Here is a 15,577-nt window from a genome sequence, read left to right as displayed (position 1 = left end):
ATTAAGTACATCTCACACTGACAGCTGGCTCTGACAAGAAGAGTAGCCTATCGAGAATGTGTGTGTGTGTGTGTGTGTGTGTGTGTGTGTGTGTGTGTGTGTGTGTGTGTGTGTGTGTGTGTGAACAGAATTCTCATCTCTTATTTGTATAGCGTTTTTCGAAAAGACGTTACAAAGTGCTTTACAGACTAAAAGAACGGCAAACAAAGCAAACAAACAAAACAAATATAGAAAAATCTTCAGAGAACAACTTTAAAACAATCATCTGCAAACAAACTTTTAGGGGATAACAGCTTGCCTGCCCCGACAGCATAAGCCTGAGTGATCGCCCCCAGGTAATGAGTTTTTAGGAGGGCCCTATCTGAGGATCTAAGGCCGAGCAAATCTGAAATGTAACTAGGAGCCTGTCTTGGGTGTACTGTTTTTACTGTTAAGCTGAGCCAGGTGCTCTTTGATTAGTCTTTCATTGGACAGCGTTCATTATGTAAGGGAGTAATTTCTGCCTAGGTGGTCATTGTCGGGAGATAATTCATGGACCGGGGGTTTAACCACCGACGCGAAGCGGAGGTGGTTAATCACCCTGAATGTGCAGGTTATGAGGTTCTGCCCAGCTGCAGCATTGTCGGAAAACAAGGAAGTGAGTTGATCAATTAGAATCCATTTTCAGGTACTGCTTTGTCTATTTCTCGCTCAAATGTTTGCAATTTTTTTTAGAGCAATGTTTAGCTGTAAATTACATTGTGTGTGTGATTACATGGCTGTCATGTTGGAAACAGCAGTAAATCAAGCTGAATTCTGCGATAGACCAATCAGAATCAAGCATTCAACCAAGTCCTGTAATAATGGCAAATAACAGACCGCTGAATTGAGTGATTGACGATTGTGTGTGTGTGTGTGTGTGTGTGTGTGTGTGTGTGTGTGTGTGTGTGTGTGTGTGGTTTGTGCGTGTATGTACGGCGTCGATTGCATTGATTAAAAATAACCTTAAGTTCACACCTCAACAAAGTTTACAAGATGTGGAGTCCTAGTGAGTCATGACACTATAATTATGTAGTGTAGGTGTTAAAGCAATTACAACAATAATACTATTTGAAATACAGCAGTGCACCCTGATTGCACTAACCTGACTCTGCCAGATGGGGGCGGTATTGGGTAACCATGTTCCCCAACACAGCAACCATCTGGGATCTCTCAGGGAGTTGAGCTAACACCGAACCGCTCCGTGGTTCGAACCAATCAGCGTGAGCTAAGGGCGGGATATGTGCGAAACCGGATGTGAAGCTATATAGACAAGTCAATATGATTGGTTGTGTTTGCACACCCACACGGTGATAGACAGACGGTCCCATCCAATCATCTACCAAGTATCTTGAAAAAAAGGAACAGCCCCGTCATCGAATTTGCTTCCGAGATCCCAGATCCCAATAAGCTGTGAAACAAATTTATGTAGCAAGCTTCTTGGATCTGGTAGCGTCAGGTTATGATTGCACCAGGTCACACCTCATTTTAAGACCAACTACGAAAAAGATCACAAAACTGCCTCAGTCGTTAAATAGCTATGATATTTGCGCTACCCCCAGATATATAGGGCCCCTCTGAATTACAAAAATGGATATACTGTAGAACAGTGAGGTTCTACTGGATATACATATTGGATGGTTATACAATGTGTGTACTTAGAGAGGAAACGGCTGGAAAGGGTGGTACGCACAGCGTCAAAGATCATTGGCCTCGACCTCCCATCCGTCTCCTCTATCTACACCATACGCACTAAGCACAGGATGCAGAAGGTGATCGCCGACCCCTCCCACCCTGCCTGCTCTCTTTTCGCACCCCTGCCCTCAGGTAGTGCAATACCTCCCGCTTTAAAGGGATTGTGACATTAAAAAAAAGGTTTTGGAATTGTTCTTATTTTTTTTAGGTTTTCTAATCTCAATTGCACCCAAAAAACATGAACTTTTAACATTCAGTAGATTTTCTGTGATCTGAGGTTTTCTGGCTCAAACAGGTGCTCTGATTTGCCGGCAGTAAGTGATGTAAGACCCTGCAAATCCCATATATGTCAATGGGATTTGCCAGCAGATGTCACTGTTTTCACTGTGTTGCCTGTTTTCATTGTAGCCCAAAAAGCTTCCAAACCCAAAAGAAAACTTCAGACCACAGAAAATCCAAAGTTCAGGTTTTTTGGGTGTAATTGAGGTCATAAAACCTAAAAGAATAAATGAAAATGAATGTCATATAACCTTTAAGAACAGCACTTATCCCGAGGCTGTTCGTCTCCTGAACCCTCTTTTCACTCGCACTTTACAGCGTGAAGCTGCTTTGTAAAACGATGAACTGTGATGAATTTGCTATTTATTTATTCAACATGAATTGTAACGTTTTGCATTCTTCTTATTTATTGGTCCCCCTCATATGATGTCTGTACTTTTGTATCGTGTTCTGTCTGATTATGTGATGTGAATATGTGTATGTATCGTACAATTTACAATTTTACAATTTAGGCATTTAGCAGACGCTCTTAATCCAGAGCGACTTACATTAAGCAAGAACAAAAAAGCATGGGAATACATCACATAAAAACATTTATCAAGAAACATGCGTAAGCTAAGAAAGTAACAGTGGAATATCTATATAATGAAGCTATACATATAAACTATACATCTATACTACTATGCTATACATATGTACTATGACGTGCTATGACTACATACAATGCAATTATAGTGCTGTCTAGATAACATGCTATAAGATGTATCAAATGCTATCTAAGTCTACAGAAATGCTATCTAAGGGGGTGGGGTAAGTGCTATGGGCCATGATGGAGTCTGAAAAGGTGGGTTTTCAGACTACGGCGGAAGATTGGGAGTGATGCTGCAGTTCTGACTGCAATGGGAAGTGCATTCCACAGTTTTGGAGCCAGAAAGGAGAAGAGTTTGGGACGTGTGGAGCATTGTCCCGGCGTTTTTAGTGAGGGTACTTCCAGCTTCCCTGCGTTGGCTGATCTGAGTGCGCGGGAGGGTTTGTAGGGTTTGATCATACTTGCAAGATATGGGGGAGCCATACCTTTAGTTGCTTTGAATGCCAGCATCAGAGTTTTGTATTCTGTGCGGGCAGCGACCGGGAGCCAGTGGAGGGAGCGGAGCAGGGGGGAGACATGTGAGAATTTTGGCTGGTTGAAGACCAAGCGAGCTGCGGCATTTTGGATCAGCTGGAGAGGCTTAAAGGACAACTTTAGTTTTTTTCAACCAAGGTTCATGTTTTAGGTTGTTATTAGAGAAAGTAAAAGATGAGTGTTCTTTTTTTTCATTTGCTGCTTTCTTTCGTTTTAGGGATTTTAGCTGTTTTTGACAGGGGGGCGGGGGCATTCGAGCATGGGGCTAAATATGTATTTTTTTACAACATTTTATAGTGATTTATTTTTTAATTATTTACTATAGTCCTAATAAACCCCTGGAAATTTCATCTGGCCACAAAACATCACGAGATCTACTGAATGTGTCAAACTGACATTGAGCCTATGACACACAGTGTGGCTTCACCCCAGTAGGCTACCTTCACATTCAGTAGATCCTGTGATTTATTTGTGTGTGTGTGTGTGTGTGTGTGTGTGTGTGTGTGTGTGTGTGTGTGTGTGTGTGTGTGTGTGTGTGTGTGTGTGTGTGTGTGTGTGGTTTGTGCGCGCGCACGTGCGTGCATGTACGGCGTCGATTGCATTGATTAAAAATAACCTTAAGTTCACACCTCAACAAAGTTTACAAGATGTGGAGTCCTAGTGAGTCATGACACTATAATTATGTAGTGTAGGTGTTAAAGCAATTACAACAATAATACTATTTGAAATACAGCAGTGCACCCTGATTGCACTAACCTGACTCTGCCAGATGGGGGCGGTATTGGGTAACCATGTTCCCCAACACAGCAACCATCTGGGATCTCTCAGGGAGTTGAGCTAACACCGAACCGCTCCGTGGTTCGAACCAATCAGCGTGAGCTAAGGGCGGGATATGTGCGAAACCGGATGTGAAGCTATATAGACACGTCAATATGATTGGTTGTGTTTGCACACCCACACGGTGATAGACAGACGGTCCCATCCAATCATCTACCAAGTATCTTGAAAAAAAGGAACAGCCCCGTCATCGAATTTGCTTCCGAGATCCCAGATCCCAATAAGCTGTGAAACAAATTTGTGTAGCAAGCTTCTTGGATCTGGTAGCGTCAGGTTATGATTGCACCAGGTCACACCTCATTTTAAGACCAACTACGAAAAAGATCACAAAACTGCCTCAGTCGTTAAATAGCTATGATATTTGCGCTACCCCCAGATATATAGGGCCCCTCTGAATTACAAAAATGGATATACTGTAGAACAGTGAGGTTCTACTGGATATACATATTGGATGGTTATACAATGTGTGTACTTAGAGAGGAAACGGCTGGAAAGGGTGGTACGCACAGCGTCAAAGATCATTGGCCTCGACCTCCCATCCGTCTCCTCTATCTACACCATACGCACTAAGCACAGGATGCAGAAGGTGATCGCCGACCCCTCACACCCTGCCTGCTCTCTTTTCGCACCCCTGCCTTTCATGTTTCATGTTTCAGGTTCATGTTTTAGGTTGTTATTAGAGAAAGTAAAAGATGAGTGTTCTTTTTTTTCATTTGCTGCTTTCTTTCGTTTTAGGGATTTTAGCTGTTTTTGACAGGGGGGCGGGGGCATTCGAGCATGGGGCTAAATATGTATTTTTTTACAACATTTTATAGCGATTTATTTTTTAATTATTTACTATAGTCCTAATAAACCCCTGGAAATTTCATCTGGCCACAAAACATCACGAGATCTACTGAATGTGTCAAACTGACATTGAGCCTATGACACACAGTGTGGCTTCACCCCAGTAGGCTACCTTCACATTCAGTAGATCCTGTGATTTATTTGTGGCCAGATGTAATTTACTGGGGTTTATTAGGGCTATAGTAAATAATACAAAAATAAATCTCCATAATATTTTGTAAAAAAATACATATTTAGCACCATGCTCGAATGCCCCCGCCCCCCTGTACAAAACAGCTAAAATCGCTAAAACGAAAGAAAGCAGCAAATGGAAAATAAATAACACTCATCTTTTACTTTCTCTAATAACAACCTACAACATGAACCTTGGTTGAAAAAAACTAAAGTTGTCCTTTAAGTGCACATGCTGGTAGGCCAGTAAGGAGGGAGTTACAATAGTCGAGTTTTGACAAGACTGTTGTCTGGATTAGGAGCTGGGCTGATTCCTGGGTGAGGAACGGTCTAATTCGTCGTATGTTATAGAGTGTGAACCTACAGGATCGAGTGACAGCTGTGATGTGAGTTTTGAACGAGAGCTGACTGTCCAGGACAACACTAAGATTCCTGGTTGTTGTTTTTAGTTTTTAGTGCACTGAAACAAATTCCAATCAACTCTGTTGACATGGCAATAAAGTATTGAATTGAATTGTGTGTGTGTGTGTGTGTGTGTGTGTGTGTGTGTGTGTGTGTGTGTGTGTGTGTGTGTGTGTGTGTGTGTGTGTGTGTGTGTGTGTGTGTGTGTGTGTGTGTGTGTGTGTGTGTGTGTGCGTGCGTGCGTGCGTGCGTGCGTGCGTGCGTGTGTGCGTGCGTGTTTTCAGTGGAAGGGACGGACCTCATGGAGGTGACATCATGTTTCTCAGGCACCACTTCTGATGTCTCCCAGAGAACCTATACGTCTGAGTCGTTTGATGACAACGGTAAGATGCCAATCAAGCAGTGGTTCTCAAATGTGTTCATGTTGAGGCCTATTAGGACTGTCTTTATTCATGGAGAGGTGCTTTTACTCTCTTTCAATATTTTTGCATTACTTTACAAGAGGTGCATGCTTTTACAAAAAAAGCGGTTTCAGAAACGATAGTAGAAGGCTCAGCTCCTTAATGAAATGGAACATCTTGTGCCCTTGAGCTCAGTGAACTATTTTCTTCCATAAACATTATGTATACTTCCATGCTGCTACTGTAAATACAACACGGTGGCCACACTAATGATGGTGTGTGTGTGTGTGTGTGTGTGTGTGTGCGCGCGCGCGAGCGAGCGCGTGCAGTGTCTGTACATAATTTGCTGTCCAATTACTGTCACTGAACACAGACCTCAGACCTCAGATACAGGGGCACAGATTTAAACATCTCTGAGACACACAGTCACACATCCTCATGCACGCATACACACTACACAAGCATGCCGGTGAGACTAGAGAAATACATGCAGACCGCAGGCTACACTCCCCAGCTCTGTAACCACACTGTGACATCTAACATCTTGAGTGGTTATTTAACCTTATGGGTCCATTTGGTTATGTTTGTACAATCCGAGTTGAATTAACACTGGACTTTACTGCCCTAGCCTCAGTACATGACATAATACCCTTTTCATGAATGCACTCACGTTCTCCCCTCTCATTCTGGTCTCTCTCCCCATGCAGCTTCCATAGTGACAGTAATACGTCTCGTCAATGATGCTGTTGACAGCATTGAAAGTGAAGGTATACATACTGCGAAAACAAACCACCAAAAACACAGTCTCTTTTCTTCTTTTCTTCTGTGCAGCCTTATGCAATTTCAGTCTTATAGTATTCAACTGGTGTGATACGAATACGATCTACATCAAGTGACACCAGATCTGCTTCTTCCATTGAAATCTTTCGCTCTTTTCTCTCTTTGTCTGGTCTACCTTTTGTCTATGTCTCTCTCCTCTGTCACGTCATAGTGTCAGGTTTGGACAGAGGACAGAGCAGTAACAGCCCTGGTGAGTGTGTCACATTTTGTTCCAGACATGCATGTGTCTAAACATCTGAAGTCAACAATTATTGTGGTCTCTGTTGCTATGTAACAATGATCAGTGATCAAAGTCATTTCCATTCTCGTTTGGATACTTTGTGTACTCATCTGATCCACTGATTCGTGTTCAGGCATCAGTTGTTGTTTTTTTATTCGCTATTTTGCAATTCATAATTAAGTTTTAATTAACCAGAATTTCTTTCATAACATTTGGCTTTTTATTCATTAATTGATCTTAAGTTTTAACAAGAGAGAAAGATCTTCCTTTCAAGGAAGGCACGCCCGTCGGCCAGTGAGGCAAGCAACAAAGAGACAACATAATGTTAGCGCGCGCACACACACACACACACACACACACACACACACACACACACACACACACACACACACACACACACATTGAGACATAGCATCATGCATGAAAGTAAATGTTCAGCTCTGTCAGATAACAGAACAGATAACACAGATGACACTTCATGATTGAAAACAGTAATCTCCGACAAGGTAGTAATCCCCAACAATGTTTTTACAAACATAACAGAGAGCGCATAATGACAGGGGAGCAGATAAAAGTGTTCCAGTTAGCAGATCCATGAATCAACCAATCTATCTGAATAAACAAAGCACAACAACTGAGAGATTCACAGTCAGAAGAAAAGCCGATCAGAGGACCATGCCTGTGTGAAACGTAACTCCATCACTGTGTACATAACATAAAGATACTGTAGTGTTAGAGTGACTGGGGAGGAAGCATGAGATTACTGTACATGCTTCCCATCATAACAATAAATTGATTTATGGTGTTGGCACTGGGCACTATATATATATACCCCAAATTGATTTTCTCTTTTGTTTTCCCTTTATTGTAGCTACAGCGCAAATCTAAAGAGTACTTTGTGAGAAATATAGAACCACCTCATGAAACCAAATGAATAGTGTAAATAGAATAGACTTAACAAATTAAAAACAAATTAATGTATTTCAAGAGGCCTCATTTCAAGTTTTCAACACTTCTCCTGAGAACTCATTATAACATGGAGTTCAGAAGAGGAAGGGTTAAGTGTGTGCATGTGAGGAGTGTCCCGATTAGCCCCCTCCATTGGCTGAAGAAATTACTCAATATATTTTTTTTTAATAAATACGCAATACCACATTGCAAAAATACTCCTTTATTACAAGTAAATGTTGAATTGCGACCCATTGTTACATTGGTTATTTTTTAATAGTATAAAATAGGACTAAAGTGAAAGAACAATTTGAATGACGTACATCATCGGAGATAAGTTGACAATGAATATGTATGAGAGAGGAAGGGAAGCAGCCATAATGTACAGCTGGTAATCACATGCGGCACCACCAGTTAGTTCCATGGGGGGTCTGTAGAAATGGAACTGCATACATTGCTATTGTTATTAGGCAGATTTGCATTCTACTGAGTGCACCTTTCTGGTTGAAAATATATTTCTTTACTCAGCAGGGTTGTGGATAACACCAATGCAAAGTAACTAAGTACATTTACTCAAGTACTGAGTTTTATTATTATTAATAATAATATTTTTTTTACTTTACTTTACTTTTCTTTTAGTTTAGTTACTAGTTACTTTGCAGGTGTACATTATTATTAGAAAACATACATTAACCACTTTAGCCCTATTTTTATGCATAGGTTATTTCGATCTACAAGCTCACAACGCGTCGCATGAGCGTGAGCTTGTAGATCTGCTATTTTCTAACATTTTAGTACTTTTGGTACTTTAAGTATATTTTTATGCCAATACTTTTGTATTACTCAAGTGACATTTTGAACAGAGGTGTTGTACTTGTAACAGAGTATTGTTATATTGTGGAATTGCTGCTATTACTTATATGAAGAGTTAAGACATGTATTGTTTTGTAAGATGACAACCATCTGTGCTGGCTTTTTCTGGTTGGAGGACTATGAGAAGCTGGAGTTTTGTTTTGGGAGGGGTATTTTTGCTTTTTATGCAAATCGTGGGAAATGAGGCAGAATGTTTTGTTTGTGTAAAAATGTTTATTTTACACAATGCAATATTGAAGCAATGTTATGGTGTGTCCTGTAAGTCCATGCGGGCTGGGCGCCTTTGGTGCATGACACAGAAATAAAGAATCTATCTCTATGAATACTGGTTCCACCACTGAATAACACTACGCCTCTTCTCGTTAAGTAAAATATGAATACTTGTTCCACCACTAGATAACACTACGCCTCTTCACGCTTTGTGAACTTCAAACTTCTCCAGTCTGTGCTGGAAACCAGGTTGCCTGCAGAGCAGAACAGAACAGAATAGATAAATGCATGACTCACTTCCAATGTCTCTGATTTATGAACTAGCACAACCCAGCATGTTAGGAATGAAGGGCTGATGATAACTTTGTTTTCTAATGTTCCCATAAATCTGTCAAAGCGAGTCAGTAATGACTCATAAGCATGGCAAAAAGCTCAACCAGAATGAGAGATGCAAAACTGTGCTCTAGCTCATGTGTTTGTTGTTTATTGAATGGATTGTTAATTGAATGGAACCCCAATTAGCTGACACCGGGGCGACAGCTAATCTCCCTGCTGGGGTCCATGTGACACAGCCTAGGAAAACGGTTCATTTGACACCAGACAACTTCAATGGACAAATAATTTATGATTGGAGAACAATTTCAAATCATTATTACATTTCCTGGATATAAATAATTTAATATCAACTCTTAGTAACTTGATAGAGGGCATCAGCCTCTGAATACATCTGTGAGCTGTTGTGAAATAAAGGTCACACATGAGAATCATATTGGCCAAGTCAAAGGCAGGCATGGCCTGAGCTACTTGGTTTATAGCATGTATTTTAAAAGTACTGATTAATCTGGTGCCTTGCATGGTTTCCTCCGCCATCGGAATGTGTGTGTGTGTGTGTGTGTGTGTGTGTGTGTGTGTGTGTGTGTGTGTGTGTGTGTGTGTGTGTGTGTGTGTGTGTGTGTGTGTGTGTGTGTGTGTGTGAATGAGTGAATGTATAATGCACAATCTATGTAAAGCTATACCAGTAAGACGTCCTGAGGGCGAGAAGTGACCTGCGTGCACGCATCCGCCTGGGTGACGACAGACTGCTGGGCGAGTGCTGGTGCTTTGACATGGGGGGTCAGATCAATATATGGAATTAATTCTGTACTGGCCATATATGGAGCGTGTCTTGAGTGTACAGGGTTTGATGAGGTCAGATCAACATAAGGAATGTCAGACCAGGTCAGCTCCATATATGGAGATCTAAGGGTGGCAGCGGGGGCAGTGTCTTGAGTGTACAGGGTATGGAGTGTGTCTTGAGTGTACAGGGTTTGATGAGGTCAGATCAACATAATGGAATGTCAGAACAGGTCAGCTCCATATATGGGCAAAATAAGACACCTTCTAAATTTCAAATCACTGTACACCTTGTATTGCACCCTTATAACACCATATCTCACCTACTGTGTGGAGGTGTGGGGTAACACCTACAAAAGTAACCTTGAGCCATTATACATAATGCAGAATAAAGCAATAAGAATAGTAAACAATGTAGGTTATCAGGAGCACACAAATATACTGTTTCTAAACTCACATACTCAGTTATAAAGAATAAATGTGTCCTACGGTTGCAATAAATGCACCATTTACTACTGTAAATGCACCATTTATACAATCATATTAATGCCTTTAGCTCCAGCAAGTGAGACTACTATAATGGTCCTCTCTCAGGTATTAATTGACCCCCAAAAAACTGCTACAGCTCATCAGAATAGCTGCTAGAGTTCTAACTAAAAAGCAGAACCCTGCTGAGCAGAACATTCTCAGATCTCTGCACTGGGTTCTTTCCAGTGAGTCATTTGATTGATTTTGAAATATTTCTTATCATATTAATCGCTCAGTGGTCTGGGGCCAAAAGCAAGGTTTGTTAAGACAAACATGGTGAGGCATGAATTTAGATCTTTGATATAAACCGATCGTAACTTCAATAACCTTTTCCATTTATTCTTTGGACTTAAAAACTGTCTGGGCCAGAGTACTAGTGGCCCAGACAGTTGTTAAAATGACCCCAAATAAAATATCTCTTTAAGCTGAAACTGTGCTCTATCAAAAACAAAAGAGCTGTATCCAAGTCCAAACTATGTTGTGCAAAAAGGAATTTAATCAATAAAATGAAAAAGTTTTCAAAGCTGCAAAAAACAAAGGGATTACAGCATCTGAGTCTGCACAAACACTGAATAATAATAATAATAATGCTCTCAATCATGAGCCGATTATTTATTTATTCCAGTGAAATATACAGTATATGTACAATATAATCTTATCACTATACGTCTGTCATTCAGACAATATTAGTTTGAGAATGACGTTGAAGAATCGATTCCATATACCCCAAGAAGAATAAATATACTTTTCAAGACATAAATCATTTAATATTGACTTTTAGTATGACATAGGCCTCCGTGTTAAGTGAATACAGCTGTGAGCTGTATATATAACTTGAGAATCGTATCTAGGCCAAGCAAAGGGCATGCATGGTCCGAGCTTCTTGATTTATAACAAGATGATGTATGTTTAAATAAAGGCAGGCAATACCTGTTACCACTATGATGGAATGTGAAGTATGCAATCCCTGTTTAAGGTGGTTATATAAGCTTCTACAACAGCACCTTATATAACAAAGAGATGTAACGGCTAAAGTCAGTGACATACAAAGACTGCAATGCAATGTTGCTGTCTACCAGTCTCTGTGTGTGTGTGTGTGCGTGTGCGTGTGCGTGTGCGTGTGCGTGCGTGCGTGCGTGCGTGCGTGCGTGCGTGCGTGCGTTTGTGTTTACGTCGACTACCTTTTTTCACTCACGAAAACGAAAAAAAACTATGATGACTTGAAACAAAATACATTGACAACGGTGGAGAAGAGATCCAGTAGAACTAAAAGACAAGTCATTTTATGTTTTGTTGTGCTCGGGTGTTGCCCTCTGAATATCGCAGATCTACAAGCTCACGTGCCCTGCTGTGACGTGCTAAATTGTGAGAATACCTCTCTGCTACAAAATAAAACAACAACAAAACACGTCCTATCTGTTCTATATATATATTGCCTCCCCACTCACTTTCTGCAGTACAGTATATGGGTCTTCACGTTTGCACTCAATTAACCTTGCTATAGACAGTATAGAAACATCAATGTGTGTGTTTTAATAATTAGCACTGTGGAACAGGGAGGCATTGTTCTCAGAGCTGCTTCTGTGGTTACAACGACTTTGACAATTTACTTACATGCACAAGATAAGGTCCTGGTCCTATGTTCACACTGTCAGCTACAAAGCTACCATTATTTTTAATTGAAGCCAGGCAGCCAGCGACAGGAAAATACATCTGACATTTGTAGCCGCTGCAAAAGCAGCAAGAGCTACAAAGCTACAAAAAAGTTGAGCTGGTTTCAACTTCAGCTACAAAGATGCAAATAGTGTATTCTGTCTGTGGACTGAGCTTTGTATCTCTGTATCTTAAGTCACAAGTTATTTAATAGAATAGATGCTTCCCACAAGACATCATACTTGAATGAGAATTATATTTTACTGGTTGGAGATTTGTTGCACTGGTTGTTGTGGTTGACGTGGTTGACATACACTTTGCAAAAAGAATAATGTCCGCACACTGGGTCATGCTCCAAAGAAGAGCCGGTAGGCTCGAAAGGTCATGTCCAGGTCATGTCCAGGTCATGTCCAGGAACCAATACTAAGGTTTGGAGCATGACCCAGTGTGCAGACTTTATTCTTTTTGGATTCTGACCTCGGCCCAGCACCTGTTTTCTTAGTGAGTGGATGTACAGTACATGTGTGCCGTATTGTTTGTTTCATACAACTCGGAATCATGTTTCACATTGATCCTACTTGGCTTATCAAATCAGAATCCTGTTCTTTGTGCTATGTAAAACGTGTGTATGTGTTCTGCATACATGGCTGCTGGGTCGCAAGACAAAATTCAGTGTGAACTGACAATAAAGTACTATATCATATCATAGCATAAATTATATCATATCAATTTCCTGTTTCTGAATTCATATCCCATTTGTAATAAAGCATGTATCTCTCCAAGCACACAACCACATGTAACAGAAAACCAGGGGTTTTGTCCTCATAACATCTCTTTACGCTTTCCCCATCAGCGTACTGCTGGGATTCCAGCAGACAGACAACAAGTTGGCTCTCCCCGTCACGCCTGCATCCGCTGGAGGTCGGCTCCTCCTATGGCCACAGCGACAGCCACCAGTCCATCAGACGGGGCAGCAGGCATTCACTCCAGCTGGACTACCGAGTGACAGGCAATGGCGGCAGGGATACAGACAGCAGAGATCGGAGGTACGACTCGGTTGGTCAGAGGACCTGCCATTGGGTGAAGAACCAGTCCGGCGAGTGGGAGAAAAGACCTGCACCTGACACGCGTGGCGACGAAAGGGCGAGAGTGCCTGAGGGGCAGTCAGGCAGCCGAGGCAGAGATGAGGGAGGAGCGGGGACAAATTATGACCAGAGCAAAGACCCTCAACAGACAAACGGCTGCAAAGAAAGCATCTACGAGGAGTACATGGAGACCAGTCACGATGCAGAGCAAAACCAAGACCCAGGGAGCGCCTATGACACTCTTCCTCCAACGCGCCGGGCGCACGAGGGACACCCGTCCACGTCCAGTCCCCCGGACCTCAACCTGCACCAGGCCCAGCTGTTGCCCCCGCTCCGAGCTTGGAAGGCACAGCAGCAGGCAGGGGAATGGAGAGGGCCAGAGGAGGTGGAACCTGGAGGTCTGGGTGGGGACGAGTTAGAGAGACTACTGAGCCTGGTGTCTCTTAGGGCCAGGAGGGCCATGCGTGTAAAGAGGTCATCCACTGGATCAGAACCCACAGCAAGCTGGGATGGATTTTGATGAGCAACAATCCCACCCCGTTTTCTCCAGTAGATCCCATGTCCCCCTTTGGGGAGTGAGCACCAGAATACATGGCATTGATATTGGGAATATTGATTGATTTGTGACATTTGTACTACAACACTGGAAACATGGTCCAACACAATACAAGTCTGTCAAAGAAGAACATTCAGAAACATTGTTATAACCCCAATAGAAACCCATACAGTACAATTCAAGTCACTTGCTGATGGGTTAGTGGCTTTAGAGGATTGTTATTATGCCGTTTTAGTTAGGTGCACCAGCTATTATGTATTATCATTCAAATAAGGAAGGATTATTGTCGTTTAATTTTCTGACTTGGTATTGTATAAATGATCCATTTAATCATCTCTCTCCCTCCCTCTCGCACACACGCACGCACGCACGCTAACACACACACACACACACACACACACACACACACATGCACACATGCACACACATGCACACACGCACACACTTTTTCCTTTTAGTAATGTGCCACGGGTGCCATTATTATTACAATGCAGGTTTCTTTTTGAGCGGGGCAAGCTGCCCTGTGTCTATTAGTCTATTTCAGTGACGTAAAATTGGATTACATAATCCATGGCACTTCACACTGGGTGTGATTTTTATACATTTTATCTACATATTTATCATAACATTTATTAAAGTAACCCATTTACTTAGACAGTTGTCCACAAGCCTGTTTATAACTTGTCGCATTGGGGTTTAAATTGCATTTTAATACAAATCAATGTAATAAAATGTTGATGAAGAGTGTCACTTTTTTTTTTAAGCGGCTGGACACCATCCATTGGAAACGACAGCGTTGCAGTTCTGTAAGATGTTGTTTATTATTTATTTTATTTTCATGCACGTTATAATTAAGAACTTTGGATAATAATTAAAAACAAAGAAATCAGGTAATTTGTAGTTACTAGCATACTGTATAGCTAAAATGAACAATAGCCATGCAGTACCTAATATTATAAATGCCAAATAGCTAGCTAACCTCTTCATCAAATGTTTAGTGTGCAAGCATTTAAATAAAACTAATCCTGTACAGTCTATAATATGCAAATATACATAGCTACTATGTATATAAATGGCTGTCATCGTGATGGTGGCAGCTTAGTGAACATTATAAGTTCAGCATAATACAAAACAAAATCTAAATGTGACAGACAGTCACAGTCCATAGACCTGTAAACCGTAGTTCTGTATAAAATATGTAAATGTTATTATCAGGAGAACGGATGTGCAGATGGATACCAGCAGAGTAACAGAAGAGAGAGACAGATGGTGCCACGTGGGCCACAGGTAGGATTATAACAAAAGTATGAAATATTTTCAGATGGGATTGTTTCTTGCCACGGGAAAGGGGATATAACAAATGTCCTACAAATTCTGTCCCCACCAGTATTCATTGTACAGTATGTAATGCAGAAATGGCCCTAATGTTTGTCTGTTAATAAAACATCTACTGATGCACAAACCTGGACAAATCATCAGTGTTGTTTCCTGCAATGGAGTCACTGGGTGTTTCTGGGTCTTACAACAGACACCTGTCCGCCTGGCGACCCGAACGATGCTGATCAGACTCGATCCGGCCTGTGTTCAAGTGGCATGCTACTGTCTCTTGGGCCTTAGGGTGGCTGGTGAGATGTTAGCAGCGGGTGTTGGTGAGATGTTAGCAGCGGGTGTTGGTGAGATGTTAGCAGCGGGTGTTGGTGAGATGTTAGCAGCGGGTGTTGGTGAGATGTTAGCAGCGGGTGTTGGTGACACTAGGAACACTGTGGGTGGCCTCCGGGC

The 15,577-nt window shown here is 41.6% G+C and overlaps 1 protein-coding gene across 1 annotated transcript in view; it reads left to right on the top strand.

Moving 5' to 3' along the window:
- The window catches only part of fat3b (FAT atypical cadherin 3b), a gene marked incomplete at both ends in the record, with an annotated part of 124,325 nt that extends 110,563 nt beyond the window's left edge, over positions 1–13,762 (top strand). The window contains 3 exons of the mRNA XM_083793503.1: positions 5,698–5,754; positions 6,480–6,539; positions 13,011–13,762. Coding sequence (XP_083649629.1) covers positions 5,698–5,754; positions 6,480–6,539; positions 13,011–13,762 — 869 coding nt within the window. The remainder of the gene's footprint in view (positions 1–5,697; positions 5,755–6,479; positions 6,540–13,010) is intronic.
- Positions 13,763–15,577: the final 1,815 nt, after the last annotated feature.

The sequence above is a fragment of the Protomyctophum parallelum genome, assembly GCF_964188405.1.
Source record: "Protomyctophum parallelum genome assembly, chromosome: 1".
NCBI lineage: Eukaryota > Metazoa > Chordata > Actinopteri > Myctophiformes > Myctophidae > Protomyctophum > Protomyctophum parallelum.
This window is presented reverse-complemented; position numbering and strand designations above follow the sequence as displayed.